Genomic DNA, 17,587 nt, shown 5'->3' on the forward strand with positions numbered 1-17,587 from the left:
CGGCTTACCCCTCGTCATTAACATTTTTTGCAGATTAAAGATGTCATAAAGTATGAGTTTCTGTTTAGCTTTGGGGAATAAAGAATAAGAGAAGTTAGCTGGGAAGATTGGCTAAAAGAAAAAAAAAAATTAGTTTAGTAACTATTTGATTGTATGTTTTGTTTGAAAGATTTTTGTTTTTCATGCTTTTTGTGGTTGAAAAACTTTGTATTCAAGATTTGACTTTATTTAAGGGATTTATGAAGTCTTTTGAAATCATATGTTTTATTATAGTTTTGGGGTGTTACAGTTGTGGTATCAGAGCTTTAGGTTTAAGATTCTGTAGACTTTTAAGATGATTTTAATTTGTGTTGTGGTAATATGATTTAGCAATAAAATCATGTTATATGATTATCTTTAGATAAATTTAGTATATATATAGGCTTATATTTTTAGTTTACACTAAAGTTTTGCTAATTTTGTTATTGTCATTAAGATGCCACCACGTAAATCTGCTACAAGGCAAGACCCTTCAGCTTCGAGAGATGACAATCAAGATAATGACAACATTACCCTTCGTCAACTTGCTCAAGAAAGCAACCCGATGTTGTATGCGATGAATAAATTTCTAGAAAGTCAAGCTCGAGTCTTAGAGCAATTAGCAAATGGTCAAGCCCCCGCAAGGCAGGATGTGAGGAACGAAGAACAAGATGTTAATGCTGGTGGTGCAACGTTGGAGCAATTTAAGAAGTTAGGACCTCCTGTCTTCAAAGGGACCACAGATCCTATGGTAGCTGAAGCTTGGTTGAAGCAAATGCAAAAGATATTCACAGCTATGGGGTGTAGTGATAATCAAAAGGTTGTCTTTGCTACATTTATGCTTCAAGGTGAGGCTGATCATTGGTGGGAGGCTACTTCACGTCTTTTAAGGAATCAATTGGGTGCAACCCCTATTACTTGGAGTAGGTTTGAAGAGGTTTTCAATGAGAAATACTTTCCTGATCATGTACGCTTTAAGATGGAGGTTGATTTTCTTAGTCTAATTCAAGGTGACAAATCTGTGGCTGAGTATGAAGAAAAGTTTACTACTCTATCTCGTTTTGCAGCAGGACTTATAAAGGATGAAGGTAGTCGTTGTCGACGTTTCTTTGAGGGTTTAAGACCAGCTATCAAGAGTCGATTGTCTATTCTAAAGTTGAATACTTATGCTGATATGGTTGAGCGGGCAATGATAGCAGAGAGATATTTAGCTGAGTCTCAGAATGCTCGAGACAAACGGAGTAAGCAGTTTAAGCCTGGTGGCAATCGTAGTGGTGGTTCAAGCAAGCAAATTGGTTCTTTTCAACCTCAAAATTTGGGTGGTTCATCTCAAAAGCCTATGGGAGAGGGATCTCTTCAGAATAATATAACATCACTTTGTAGTTTTTGTGGTAGGGCACATTCTGGAGAATGTCACAGAAAGACTGGAGCTTGTTTTAACTGTGGACAGATAGGGCATTTAGTCAGAGACTGCCCAAAGAAGCGTGGTGTTTTTAGCACTCAAAATGTTGAAGGTCAAAACAAGAAGCCAAAGACTCAAGGACGAGTATTTGCCATGACTAATCAAGATGTTGAGGCTTCCAACGATGTGGTGGCAGGTACATTATCTCTATTTTCTAAGGAAGCTAAAGCTTTATTTGACTCTGGTGCAACTCATTCTTTTGTATCATGTGCTTTTACTTGTCATTGTGAGAAATCCCCTGAGCCACTAAAATACCCTTTATCAATCGCTACTCCTCTAGGTGATTGTGTGTGGATTGATTGTGTTTATAAGTCTTGTGAAATTTGCCTTGGGGGTAGAAAATTTCTTGTAGATCTTTTACCCTTAGAGATGTATGACTTTGATGTTATTCTAGGGATGAATTGGTTAGCAAAGTATCATGCTAGTATTAATTGTTTTTCCAAGGAGGTTATTTTTCATATATCAGAAGATGAAGCTTTTCGATTTCAAGGGGCACAAAGTTCCTATAGTGGGTTGATTTCGGCAGTTAGAGTTAGAAACTTAGTAAATAAAGGAAGTGGGGGATTTGTGGCTTGTGTTATAGTTGATAAGGATAAAGAGGCGAGACTTGAGGATATTCTGATAGTTAGAGATTTTTCAGATGTATTTCCAGAAGACTTACCAGGCTTACCTCCTGATAGAGAGATTGAATTTGCAATTGATTTGTTACCTGGGACTGCTCCAATTTCTAAGGCTCTATATAGGATGGCACCTTTAGAGTTAAAAGAGTTGAAGGTTCAATTGCAAGAGTTATTGGATAAAAGACTCATCCGTCCTAGTGTTTCACCTTGGGGTGCTCCTGTATTATTTGTGAAGAAAAAAGATGGGTCTATGAGATTATGCATTGACTATCGTCAGCTGAACTTGGTCACCATTAAAAATAAGTATCCTCTTCCTAGGATTGACGACCTATTTGATCAATTGCAAGGTGCAGTAGTGTTTTCAAAGATTGACTTACGATCAGGGTACCATCAATTGAAGATTAAGCCTGATGATGTGCCAAAGACAGCTTTCCGTACTCGTTATGGGCATTATGAATTTTTAGTCATGCCTTTCGGGTTAACTAATGCTCCAGCAGCTTTTATGGACTTGATGAATAGAGTATTTCAAAATTATTTGGATCAATTTGTTATTGTGTTTATAGATGATATATTGGTTTTCTCTAAGAGTGAGGAGGAACATGAAGAACATTTAAGGATTGTTTTACAAACCCTTCAAGAGAAAAAGCTTTATGCAAAATTTAAAAAGTGTGAGTTCTGGATAGACAAGGTGGTGTTTCTGGGACATGTGGTAACTAAGGATGGAATTAGTGTTGACCCTTCTAAGATTGAAGCTGTGGTGAATTGGCAACGACCTGCTAATGTTACAGAAGTTAGAAGTTTTTTAGGGTTAGCTGGTTATTATAGGCGATTTGTGGAAGGATTTTCTAGTCTTGCATCACCTTTGACTCAGCTGACAAGAAAAGATGTCAAATTTCATTGGGATGAGGAGTGTGAGAAGAGTTTTCAAGAGTTAAAGCAAAGATTGGTTTCTGCACCGGTGTTAACGGTTCCTTCAAGTGGTGGTGGTTTTATCATTTATAGTGATGCATCTAAGAAAGGTTTGGGATGTGTGTTGATGCAACATGGTAAGGTGGTGGCTTATGCTTCTAGGCAACTGAAAAATTATGAACGAAATTATCCTACTCATGATCTGGAGTTGGCAGCTGTGGTTTTTGCTTTAAAGATCTGGAGGCATTACCTCTATGGGGAAACTTGTGAGATTTTCACTGATCATAAAAGCTTGAAGTATTTATTTACCCAAAAAGAGTTAAATTTGAGGCAAAGGAGATGGTTAGAACTTGTGAAGGATTATGATTGTCGTATTCATTATCATCCAGGGAAGGCTAATGTGGTAGCTGATGCTCTTAGTAGAAAATCATTTGGGGGTATAGCAAATTTAATTTGTACTCAGAAACATATATTGGATGATTTGAGGAAATATGAAGTCATGGTGGTATTACCTGGCCATAGTGGTTTTCTGGCAAACATAAAGGTTCAACCAATGTTAATTGAAAGAATTAAAATGGCTCAGAAGGAGGATCCGTTATTATTGGAAATTGTAAATGAAGTAAAGAAAGGAAATAAGTTGGAATTTGGATTGTCTGACGATGATATTTTAAGGTTTGGGAAACGAATTTGTGTTCCTAATAATAATAATTTGAAAAAGGAAATTTTGAGTGAAGCTCATGAATCTGCTTATAGCGTTCATCCAGGGGGTACTAAAATGTATCGTGATTTGAGAAATAACTTTTGGTGGAGAAACATGAAGAATGATATTGCTGATTATGTCTCTAAATGTTTGGTATGCCAACAAATAAAGATTGAACATCAAAGACCTGGGGGACCTCTACAGCCTTTGCCTATTCCTGAATGGAAATGGGACCATATTACTATGGATTTTGTGAGTGGTTTGCCTCGTTCAAAAAGGGGATTTGATTCTATATGGGTGGTGGTTGATCGTTTGACTAAATCAGCACATTTCTTGGCAGTGAAAATCACCTATAATATGTTTCAGTTGGCTGACTTATTTATTCGAGAGGTTGTGAGATTGCATGGAGTTCCTCAATCTATTGTGTCGGATAGAGATGCACGTTTCACCTCTAAATTTTGGGTAAGTTTGCACCAAAATCTTGGGACAAAACTTAGTTTTAGCACTGTTTTCCATCCTCAAACTGATGGTCAATCTGAAAGGACTATCCAAACCCTTGAAGATATGTTGAGAGCATGTATGCTAGACTTGGGTGGTTCTTGGGAAGACCATTTACCCCTAATAGAGTTTGCTTATAATAACAGTTTCCACTCTAGTATTGGTATGGCTCCTTATGAAGCTTTGTATGGTCGGAAGTGTAGATCACCTATTTGTTGGGAAGAAGTTGGAGAAAGGAAGTTGCTAGGACCAGAGCTCGTTCAGATTACATCTGATAAAATTAAGTTGATTAGAGAAAGGCTTCACACAGCTCAAAGTAGACAAAAGAGTTATGTTGATCATCGTAGACGAGAGTTGGAATTTGAGGTTGGAGATTTTGTTTTTCTGAAGGTGTCACCTTGGAAAGGAGTTTTTCGGTTTGGAAAGAGAGGGAAGCTAAGCCCTAGGTTTATAGGGCCATTCGAAATTTTAGAGAGGATTGGTGCAGTTGCATACCGTGTGGCCTTACCACCAAGTCTCTCAAGGCTTCACAATGTATTTCATGTTTCGGCATTAAGGAAATATTTGGCGGACCCATCCCATGTTTTAGACTATCAGCCAATCCAAATCTCTGAAGATTTGTCATATGAAGAGCAAGCCTTAGAAGTCATTGATAGAAAAGAGCAATTTCTAAGGAATATAGTTATTCCATTAGTAAAGGTGCGTTGGAGAAATCACTCGTTAGAAGAGGCCACGTGGGAGCAAGAGGCTGAAATAAAGGAGAAGTATCCTCAACTTTTTGAAGCTTTAGGTATGTACTAATTTCGAGGACGAAATTTTTTTTTTAGGGGGGAGAATTGTAATATTCACCTTTTAATTATTATTATCTTTAGTATTATTATTATTATTATTATTATTATTATTATTTTATTATTTTTAAATAGGATAAAATTTAAATTTTAGGGGATAATGTGAGTTTAATTTTTAAAAATATTTTATTAGGTAAAATATGGATAATAGTTAAATCTTTCCATTAAGAGATGAGATATTTTATTGGTGATAAATGTGGATTTATTTCAAAACTTATTTTTCTTTAAAGAAAAATAAAATCATTATTAATAAGGGGAGAGAGAGGATTTTCTTATTTTTTTCAAAACAAAGAGCAAGGTTTGGAGTAATGATTTTAGGAAGAGAAGAATTGTGAGTAGGAGGCTAAAACAAGGAAATAGTGTTGTTTTATTTCATTAAGGTATGTCTCAATATTTTATTATTTTGATATATAGGTGTTTTATGATTTGAAGATTAGGGTTTCTTTTAGGATTCGACTCAATTTTGTATTGTAAATTATTTGTTTCATGATAGTTTTATATTAGTTTGTAAATTTACTAAAAACAAAAGGAAATTATGTACCTTTAATTCTATTTTTATTTTATATATTAATTTCGTTTTATGAAAAGAAAGAAAAAAATAATAATAATACAATTTTTTAGCAATTTGTTGATATCTTAATTTGGTAAAAGATTTATTTATTTTTATATATATTTTTTTCATCGTTTTCAATTTAAATATTTTTTTAACATAAATCAATATGTCTAGTTATGTTCTGAAAATTTTCATAATTTTATCTATTTAATACAATTTATTAAAATTGTTAAAGTATTGAGTGTTAAACCTGAAATTTATTTGACAGAATTTGTGACTAGTAAAGAAATATAATTTTCAGTTTCTTTTTGAATTGATTTTGACTTGAATAATTTTTTTTATAAGTAAATTAGCATATATAGTTTAATTCTGGAAGTTTTCAAAATTTTGTAAATTTTATGTTATCTACTAAAATTATTATAAGTGTATATGTTCAATCTGGAATATTTTTGACAGTGTTAATGGTTTGTGATAAAAATTTCGTTTTGCATGACTTTTAAAATATTTTGGGTTCATATTTTTTTGATAAAAACGTCAATATGTTAAGTTTATATTTGCAAAATTTCGTGAATTTTCGAGTTATACAGAATTTTATAAAATTGCTGGAAGCATGAACTGTCAAACTTGAAAACTGTTGTTGTGATTAGGAGCTGTGGACGGAAGTAATTTTTTTTAGAAGTTTATATTTATTTTTTTTAGCTGAATAATTTTTGGGTAAACCATCTATATGTCTTCTTTGTCTTTGCAAAGTTTTGTAACGTTTTAATTTGTGTAAAAATTTATAAAATTCATAGAACGAAGGTTATACAGTATAAATATGTGTTAGTTAAGTCTAGGATTATTCACCTTAGACACTCTTAGAATTTGTAAAATTAGTTTTGGAATTGAGGATTTTCAGTGGGATTTAAGGATATTACTAAGAGTATTATTACAATTTGAATTCATTGGTTTTGGCTAGGATCCGAATAGGTTGTACGTGATAGCTTGGATCGTATAAGGGTTTGTGTAGACTTTTGCTGGTAGTCAAGGTAAGTAGAAACTATTCTTTTTGTATGCATATATGTTTGGAAATGATACTCAAAACAAACCCAAAGAATTTCTACAAATGCTTTGTTTATATAATATATATATATATATATATATATATATATATATGTTTCTTTGATTTATATATATATATATATATAATTGTTTGTTCACATACCTGGGTTGTAAGTTATATAAATGATATTTCATTCTGTTTGTATCAAATGACTTTTGCAAGTTATAAAATATTTTCGTATACTTTTTGTTCCACTTAAATTTTAATTACTCAGACATTGATTCAATAAAATTATTTATGGTACATTTATGATTTGAAATTTTGTTTATATATATACGGTTTTGACTCATTGTCCGTAGTCTCTGAATATCTGCTCTGAACTCTGAAACTATAAGTTTGGTCCAGCTGGATTATTTGTTCTGTTGTGCACATTTCTGAAATTCTGGCCGGGTCACCGGGATTACAGGTGACATTTGATTCTGAAATTCTGGCCGGGTCACCGGGAGTACAGGTGACACTACGTGACAAGAGTTTAAAATAAATTTTGACTTAAGTTTGATAGTTTGAAAGGTTCTGAAATAATTTATTTATTTATTTATTTGTGGTTTTATATGTGTAAGCACTTGGTTTTCTGTTTGACCTTCTTTTATTTGATTTTCTTTATTAATGTTTAAATTAAATGTTTAAGTATGCATATATAACGTTTAGCTTTTGCTTACTGAGTTGACGGCTTACCCCTCGTCATTAACATTTTTTGCAGATTAAAGATGTCATAAAGTATGAGTTTCTGTTTAGCTTTGGGGAATAAAGAATAAGAGAAGTTAGCTGGGAAGATTGGCTAAAAGAAAAAAAAAAATTAGTTTAGTAACTATTTGATTGTATGTTTTGTTTGAAAGATTTTTGTTTTTCATGCTTTTTGTGGTTGAAAAACTTTGTATTCAAGATTTGACTTTATTTAAGGGATTTATGAAGTCTTTTGAAATCATATGTTTTATTATAGTTTTGGGGTGTTACAGTCACATTCATTTTGGATCTGCTTGCAGGAGTCTCTAGAGCTAACATCATCTACAAGATGGGGGTTTACTTTTCACTGATAATGTCAATTTTTTTGCTATTGCTTGCATATACTATGGCCAATCTCATGTTGAATTATATGAACGACCTTTCAGCAAAGCAGTGACTATGTTTGAAAATGATGAGCGTTTCAAAGCTCTTGAAAGAGAAAGAGATCGCAAGGATCTGTTTGATAATCTTTTGGAGGAGCTCAAAAAGAAGGTTCTCTTCGCTTGATCTCATTTGTTTATGGTATTTGTATATTGTGAACATGTGTGTTTCCTCTACCCTCATGTATAGGAATTTGAAATTGCTTCATCAAGCAATACACTTTTCCTTGCAGCGATAGTCTCCTAGGCGTTATGTAGATACTGTGGCAAAGATTTGAAGCACATATATTCTGTATTTTGGTTAGAAACGAGTAAAGGCACATGAGGAGCGCAAGCAGAACGTAATAGAGCATAGGAAATTTTTGGTATCATGTGACTTCATTAAGGTACCCTTTAGCAAGGATGGATTTTGTCTTTATAGCTTTAGCTTACCATCTACTTTTGAAATCTTAACAAAATGATTCATCTTTCCAGGCAAGCAGCCAGTGGCGAAAAGTTCAAGACTGCTTAGAGGCTGATGAAAGATGTCACGTCTTGAGAAAATTGATCAACTTGAAATTTTTCAGGTAATTTACTTCATTTGACTATTAAAAATACATTTTTAAGTTAAGTTTGAGACTTTGTAATAGGAATATTTACGTGATTTAGAGAAGGAAGAGAAGCAACGAAAGCAAAGTCTATTCAGTCGTTCATTCATTCGTTATAATACTTCACTTGGTCGTGCACAACAGCATATCCCCAAACATTTAAGTAAAAAAAAACTAGAAAAATTTTCTAAAAATACAACAAATTTTTTCCCCAAGGCAATCGAGAAAATGACAGTACAAATATCTCCACCTTTTTTTAACGAGAAGAGGACCAATGAAACTCCAAAAGCCAACCACAAATCCGAGTTCCATCCTCACATAGAACCAGTCAACTTCATGTTCATTACCATTTCTATTTTCATACACAGGATTTGGAACTATCACAGTGCAATTCTGAAGTGGAGGTCCATAAAGTTTATTGACCATAAAAGAAGAGGCCTCAAAGCTTTGTAGTTGAGTGCTTGAAGGAATTTTCCCAATCAAGTTGTTGTTGGATAAGTTCAAGCGGTTCAAAGCCGTCAAATTTGACATACTCCCTGGGATATCACCAAAAAGATAGTTTGCAGATAAATCAAGTGTCTCCATTGATCTCATGTGGCCAATACTCTCAGGGATTGTTCCCGTAAAAGAATTGTGTGACAAATTAAGTGTTTGCAATGCTCTCAGATTTGTCACTTGTTTAGGTATCTCGCCTGAGAAACTATTATGAGAGAGGTCGACAAGTCTTACCAGATTAAGAATGGTTTTACATTCTGACATTCTCCCTTTTACCACAACAGATGTATCTTCAACAAACAGAACTAGATAAAAATTTAAATAATAAATTAGTGCTTCAGTTGTATCTACAATAGGCAGAACTATAGAATCAACTCGCTGATTAATTTGGTTTTCTATTTCGGAGAAGTTTATTGTCACTAGGGCACTGATGTTACTGATGCAGCTTGGTATTGCTCCGGAAAGGTTGTTGTAAGCAAGGTCCAGGATTTGCAAAAACACAAGACGGCAAAGTTCAGCCGGGAAAAGTCCATGGATATTATTCGAACGCAGGTTGAGAATCACCATATTTGAAAAAGAATTCCCAACCCATGTTGAAAGATTTCCAGCCAACTGATTTTCACCAAAATCAAGCACCATTAACTCGGTACAATTTGTAAGAGATAAAGGGACTGTTCCAGAGAGGCTGCTCTTGCGAAGATGAAGGGACTTGAGAGAAGTCAAAGTTCCCATTGAGTCAGGAAGGACACCACTGAAATTATTGTTATTCAAAACCAGAGCAGTCAAGTTTTGCGAATTCATCCAGCAATCAGGCAACTCCCCATATAAAAGATTATATCTAAGGTTAAGAATTTGAGTTGCCCTCGACTCATTTTTCCCAGAACACAAGAAGCGAGAGATAGATCCTGAAAAACTATTATTGGAAAGATCTAATCGAACCAGATTGGAGGATACCAGAGGCAACGCACCTGAAAATTTATTAGAACTCAAGTCAAGATTCTCCAATTTGGTGACCTCACTCAAATTTGGAATCCCCCCACGGATTTTGTTGCTGGAGAGATTTAAAAGATTAAATTGGTGGATAGATTTCCAAAACCACTCAGGCATTGTATCTGAAATTCCTGCATTTGATAAATCCAGAAATTGTAAATATTTTTGTGAGTGAACCCATGAAGGAAATTGAAGCCCTAAACCACAAGATCCCAGCATTAAATATTCAAGCTGAAAGGAAGGAACCCAATCAGGACTAACATTCAGCAGCAATGAGTTTTCACTTGCAATAAACTGACGCAGCCTTGTGAGATTAGTAAAGTGAATCTGAGAAAGAGTTCCATTCAGTTGATTATAGGAAATATCGAGGACTTCTAATGATGAAAGTTCTCCTAAAGAAGATGGAATAGGACCAGAAATGGAGTTGTGCTGCAAATAAAGTGACCGCAAACTTTTAAATTGCCCAAGTTGATCGGTAATCTGACCGCGAAGTTGATTGTAACTTAAATCTAATGACTCTAGTCTCTCAGAAACACATGTGGAGAGAATATCTAAGATCTCAGACATCTTTTGATTCAATTGAAGAGCTCTCAGATAAATTGACTGCAAGTTGCGAAGTCTTCCTAATGATTTTGGAATTTTTCCTTCAAATCTATTGGAGGAAAGATCAAGGAAATTCCCACTTAAATCAAGATGCTTAAGGTGGATAAATTTGTACAACCAAACGGGTATTGAAGAACTGAAACTGTTGTAAGATAAATCAAGAAACTCAAATGAAGTCAAGTTTTGAAGTCCAGTGGGAATCAGACCTTGGAAATCATTAAATCCTAAATTAAGGCGCACTAAATTACCAAGACTAAAAACCCAAGAAAGAATCGAAGTGTTCAATTGGTTATAAGAAAGATCAAGTTCGGTCAGAGATGAAAAATTTGCAGTGGTTATAGGAGGAAACTGACCAAGTTGACAAGAGGACAATCGTAACACTACAAGAGAAGGCAGTCTACCTATCACCTTCAACCAATTATCATTGAATTTGCCAAGATTCACAAAGGTCAAATCCAGATACTTCAATGATGAAAGACGAGACAACCACCAAATTTTCTCAGTGTATAGATAGGAGTTGCTACCGAGGACAAGATACTGCAGATTGGAGAGATTTCCAAGTTGGTGAGGAACCCTTCCCTGGAGTCCGCTGTAAGAGAGATTAAGATATCTTAATTTCTCCATTGAGCCAAGAAATCCGGAATCTGATTTCCTTCAAAATTATTATTGCTCAAGTCCAAGGAAACCAGATGCTTCAAATCAAGCAAAGAGGGATTTATCTTACCTCCCAACATTGATCTCTGATAAGCATCATATTCAGTATCAGACGCATGATCTCTCGAAGCAGGATTTCTAAGATTGAGCGCAAAAACATGGTGTGTCAAGTTGTGACAAACAACACAACACCAGCCCATTCACAACAGTCTTCATCACCTTGCCAAGAGCCAAGCCGGTTGGTGGGGTCTATGAGGTCATCTTTGAATCTTAAAAGTGCTTCTCTCTCACTTTGTATGCAACCCAGAGAAGAGCTTCCAATGCAGAAGCCAATGTTGATGGTTGCAATGGAAACTAACTGCAGGAAAAGAGCTACACGAACAGCACTCATGATTGGTTTCATTACATGGGAAAGTTGGAAACAGAGTACTGCATATTTATAGTTAACATTTAGCAATACACTCAGTATTCCTATTCACATTATAATTTCAAGTCACGTAAAATGCACATTTCAAGCCTTCCAATTTAGACCCAGGATCCATTAACGAAAATTGTTAGAAGAGTACATTTCTAATAAAACAGCAGGAAATTTCCTCTTCATCATTACATTGAGTCATGAGTCAAAGAATTACTTTCACTTTTCAAGTCAGTGTACACACTGGGAAACTTGTTAGATAAAATCAAACAATGCCATAGTTTGTTTTGATACAGTAATCTTAAGATCATATCTCCTCATGACTTCTAGAAGAGCACCTAAGAGTTAAAGTCTTTACAATTATTTAGTTTCAACATATGACCGCAACTGCATAGAATTTTGTTTAAGTTATAACCACTCTTTCTTGCAAGCTCAAAATTTGAAGTTGTATAAATAATTGAAATTAATAAATTCATGTTATCTATAAATTTCATTCATGCCTTCTTTATTGTAAATTCATCTCATCTATAAAGCTTATCTTTAGTAAGTCACGGCTGCAACATTTGTTCATAATACAGGTTTAATCAAAAGCCCTAGAATAGAACATCAAGACTTCTTTTTATAAGAGTTTTAGAAATTCACTTATTGTTGTGAATCATTTCAAGTTTCTCTCTTTTACACCTTGCAGGGAAGACACAGAATGTGTACTCTGTAAAATCTGTTGACTGAAGCAACACATGGAAATACTAAGGTCAACTGAAGATAGGAAGTACTTTTGATAAATCAAAGAGGCTCATATACATTGAATGAATAATACCCAACAAAGGAAATATGCCAACAAATGAAATTCTGAAACAACCGAGCCAGTGGTATATCCTTTTGCCCTGCTCTACCGACCTGTATCTAAATGGCCCCAGTCAACACTAGTGGTTCTACCATACTCAAAGTTGACAGGACTGTAATGACATAAAACAAGGATTTGCATCTCAACCGTAGATGAACGTGTATAAACACATTTGTTTTCCACCCCAACTGTCTTTATTTTCATTTATATTGAGAGATTATGGCACATGATATTTTCATAGGAAAAATGGCTTAAAAGCTTAACATATATCCATGAACATCACAGCTGTGTAGGGTGGCAAAAGTGGAAAAGTGGATATATAATACCTTTTTCCAAGTATTGGAAATTTCTTTTAAATTATTTGTATTTTTTTCCATATTTTGATTATTGGGTATTATTGATTTAATTTTGGATGCTCAATTGTTGAATTGAATACAGAAACCAAACACTCTCCCAAATACTATAAAGCTTGGCATTACCTGAAAGATTAAGAAGTGATAAATGAAGAGGAAAATAGCCCAGGATAATGATAATTTTCTCTTGACTCCATAATAATAATAAAAAGGATAGCTCCGTGGACATAAATTCGTTATCAAACCACAAATTGTGTGTCTTGTGTTGATGGTTTTTCTTGTTTTGAAGTTGTTTTTCGTTACCATGCAAAAATGAGGGGATTGAGTTTGCACACAAATTTCGACATGTTTGACAGTAAAAGAAATTTCAGTTTATGGCAGTTGAGAGTTTCAAACATGTTAACGCAAATCAAAGTGCTCATGGCACTAAAACGAACAAAACCAACCAACATGGATGATGTAGAATGTGATCACATGCAAGTTGTCGCCTTCAGTCCAATCCCTATATGTCTGGCAGATTCAGTATTGCGATGTAGATAATGAGAAGACAACAAAAGTTTTATGGTTAAAATTGAAGAGCTTATTCATGTCCAATAACATCACTAACAAACTATTCATGAAGCGTAGTCTGCTCTTGTTTTGAAAGAAAGAAAGTGGAGAACCAGGAAAACACATAACTCTGTTTAATCATAAAATGTTTTTAGATTAAAGAAATCACATATTCATGGGATTAAGCCCCTTCATTGAATTGCTTAAAAAGATATTCAATGAAAGAGAATGAAGAAATGCATGTGCACGCACCAGTCAATCAAAAAAACTCCTAATTTATGTACTTGGCAGAAAAGAAGAAACAAAAATTCAAAAACTTCATGCTAGTCTCTCGCTTGGAGGCAACCAACAGAAAAGGTTCCTTTGCAGAAGGTAATGTTGATGGTCGCTATAGCCATGAAAACAAAGACAACGTGGGAGGACCTTGATCAATTCATGAAGATTTTCCAAAATTGGAACCTTGAGGACAAGGTTCTTTCTGAACACACGGGTAATGTCATGACACGTGTAATTGAAGGGCACAATAATGGATAAAAGAGTTTTTGAATTATCTTTGTAATCAACCATTTAAATTGGCATCATTGATCTGATCTGTTATTCAATCTGTGTGTTATTGTTGAAATCTTTGAATCGTATCATAAACAATGGGTCCCAATCAAATTGGTTCAACCAATCGATCCGATTTGGGTTTTAAAACAACAACAGTGATGTTGAAGCACAATAAGCTTTAATGAAAGGACAGTAATATCACTTTCACAAAAGTGTTTCTATGAGCAGTGACCAAAGCCTTATCATATCAAATCAATTGTTTATCACAAGTGAAACCATAATTGCATCATAGATGCCCATTTGTTGAAGCACCATATATTTGAAATCACTTTATCTTTAATTTAAAATTATTTAATCATATGATGACATATCTGTATATCTAAATTATGTATCAAAAGTGTATATATATAGTTTTATTGATACTAAAAACCTTGAAAAAACATGTTTGAAGACCTCTCTCTCCCATGCTATAAAACTATACATAATGACACATCTAATTACATGATAATATATTATTTATATATCTAAATATGTTCACATAACATTACTTTTTGTCATAATAACAATCAGTAAAATATTTTTTATCTTTTCGTTCTCCAAAATGTTGTTCTCTTATAATTGACTTGGAGTCTACTTTGTTAATGGGGGGCCTACTAAAACTGGAAGTATTTGCATTTCTCCAAATTGCACAATTAGGGATATTATTGATTATGCTTTAAAATGAAATATATTATTCTGATTTATCGCATAATATTTTTTCCTTATATTAAGTATATCAATTGTAATCCATTTACTCTATTTTCATTTTTATAAAATTATGATTTCATTTTGGATTCTATTAATAATATTCTTAGTATCAATAATATTCTTTCAATTTATAAACTCTTCTTGGTATCAAAATAGAAAAAATACTGTTGAACCCCTCAATTTTAGGAAATGACTTTCAAACCTACAAATTTAGACCCAGGTTCCATTAGCAAAAATTGTTAGAGTAAATTTCTAGTAAAACAGCAGGAAATTTCCTTTTCATCATTACATCGAATCATGAGTCAAAGAATTACTTTGATTTTTCAAGTCAGTGCACACACTAGGAAACTTCTTAGATAAAATCAAACAATGCTATAGTTGGTTTTAAAGGTGATATCACCATGAAATCAATGGCATAAATAAAATCTTGAAAGAAAATTAGAAATTTAAAGTTCGATTTTGTTCTCCTCTTTTAATTCACTTTTTCAATATCTTTGAAAATCTGGCTGCATTAGTAAAGAGCAAGAAACCTCATGGAGCTTTCCTAGCAACTGTTTGGATTTGAATGGTTCCCAAGTTAAGTTAGCAAAAAGCTGTATAAATATCAAATCATTGATAGTGTTCTGGTATGCACATTTCCTTAAAACAAATGAAGCAAACCATGAGAATAGCTGTTGCCTTCGTTTTCATTGCCGTAGCGACCATCAACATTAGCTTCTGCAAAGGAAGCTCTTCTGTCGGGTGCCTCCAAAGCGAGAGACTAGCACTTTTAAGGTTCAAAAAAGATCTCACTGATCCTATGAATCGGCTTGTCTCTTGGACTTCTGATCATGAAGATTGCTGTACATGGTCTGGTATTGTCTGTGATAACTTGACGGGCCATGTGCTTGAGCTCAACCTTAGAACTCCCCCAGAGAAACTGGATGCGTCTCCAGCTGAAGATGAAGCTCGCAAGAGGTCAAAGTTGTCTGGTAAGATAAATCCTTCCCTGGCTAATTTGAAGCATTTGAGTTCATTGGACTTAAGCGACAACAATTTTGAAGGAGTAGAGATTCCCAGATTTCTTGGATCTATACAGAATTTAAGGTACCTCAATCTATCTCTGAATTCATTCCAGGGTATGATTCCTCCCCAAATTGGAAACCTCTCTAATTTACAGTATCTTGGCCTCGATGGAATATTAGACGTGAATAGTTTGCGGTGGTTATCTCGTCTTTCTTTGTTAAAGCATCTTGACTTGGATGGTGTGGATCTTAGCAATTGTTCTGACTGGTTGCAAGTGATACACACTCTCTCATCCTTAGTAGTGCTAAAATTATCAAACTGTATGCTTCATCACTTTCCTCCCCAACCTGTTAGAAATTTTTCATCTCTTGCCTCCCTTGATCTAAGTGGAAATAATTTTGAAGGTCCAATCCTTGATGCACTTCAAAACTTTACTTCCATTAGACATCTTGATTTATCTGAAAATGACTTCAATTCTTCTATGCCCAGTTGGTTGTACAGACTTAGAAATCTTGAGGAACTTTTCCTCTCATACAGTAGCTTGCAAGGCTCGATGGATGGCCTAGGAAACCTGTCATCTATCAAAGTACTTGATCTCTCAGAAAATCATTTTGAAGGAGGAATGCCAGTATCGTTTGGAAGACTTTGCAACTTGAGATCAATGTCTCTCGAAGTGGTCATACTGAGACAGGAAATATCTCAAATCTTGAATATTTTCTCTGAATGTGTTGCAAAAGTTTTAGAGCATTTGAGCTTGTGGTACACTCAACTTTTGGATCCATTGACCAATCAACTTGGACATTTCAAAAATTTAAAATTTCTTAATCTACGTGACAACTCAATTTCAGGTCCTATTCCAAGGTCTTTAGGAGAACTTTCATCCTTAGAAGTTCTATATCTTTCGTATAACCAATTCAACGGAACTCTTTCTGAAATCCACTTTAACAATCTCACAAGACTGATGGCATTAGATGTATCTGGAAATTCACAAATGTTTAAATTGCCTCCTCAGTGAGTTCCACCATTTAAACGTATACTTTTAGGATTAGGTTCTTGTCATTTAGGCTCTAATTTTCCATCTTGGCTTCGTTCACAAAGGAGTTTGTTTTACCTTGATATATCCAACTGAAGCATTTTTGACACTATTCCACAATATTTGTTCAAATTTCCATTAACATTTTTAAATCTCTCACACAACAAATTCTATGGCGAGATTCCAAATTTAATTCAGTCAACTCAACTTTCTTCACTTGACTTGAATTCAAATAATCTATCAGGTCTGTTACCTCAGATACGCAAAAATATGTATGTATTCGATCTTTCCAACAATGGTTTTCTAGGATCTATGTTTGCCCAGTTGTGTATTGAGATGAATGAATCAAAAAGTTTGATGGAAATACTGATCCTCAATAAAAACTTCTTATCAGGGGAATTACCTGATTGTTGGATGAATTGACAACACTTAAAAGTTTTAAATTTAGAGAACAATAGATTCACTGGAACCCTTCCTCCTTTTATTGGGTCTTTAACTTCTCTTCAGTCATTAAACCTTCGCAAAAACAACTTTGTTGGGGAAGTACCTTTGTCACTTCAGAATTGTACAAAGTTAGTTAAACTTGATCTTGGTGAAAATGAGTTGGCTGGAAATGTCCTCGCCTGGATGGGAGAAAGATTTTCAAGAATAAAGATTCTCATCCTTTGATCAAATAAGTTCCAAGGTCTTTTATCAGGGGAACTTTGCCATCTCACTTCTCTACAAATCTTAGATTTGGCTTATAACAATTTATCTGGAAACATACCAAGGTGTATCAATAACTTCAGCGTCATGATGAGAGAGAGTCAAAAAGGATGTTGATATAGGTTATGGGTCTAATGCAGATTTTTATTTAGGTCATATGGAGGATGCATTACTTGTGAATAAAGGTGAAATGGCTGAATATAATACAATTTTCAAATTTGTAAGAATGATAGATCTTTCAAAAA

The 17,587-nt window shown here is 34.2% G+C and overlaps 1 protein-coding gene and 1 pseudogene across 1 annotated transcript; one reads left to right on the top strand and one right to left on the bottom strand.

Moving 5' to 3' along the window:
- Nucleotides 1-10,444: 10,444 nt before the first annotated feature.
- On the bottom strand, nt 10,445-12,605 carry LOC123201737 (annotated as a pseudogene).
- Nucleotides 12,606-15,244: 2,639 nt separating this feature from the next.
- On the top strand, nt 15,245-16,619 carry LOC123201738 (receptor-like protein EIX1). The gene has a single exon (XM_044617297.1). It carries the CDS (start codon nt 15,249-15,251, stop codon nt 16,617-16,619), a length of 1,371 nt encoding a protein of 456 aa, XP_044473232.1. The 5' UTR covers nt 15,245-15,248.
- The last annotated feature ends 968 nt before the right edge of the window (nt 16,620-17,587 follow it).

This window comes from Mangifera indica, chromosome 18, assembly GCF_011075055.1.
Source record: "Mangifera indica cultivar Alphonso chromosome 18, CATAS_Mindica_2.1, whole genome shotgun sequence".
Taxonomy (NCBI): Eukaryota; Viridiplantae; Streptophyta; class Magnoliopsida; order Sapindales; family Anacardiaceae; genus Mangifera; species Mangifera indica.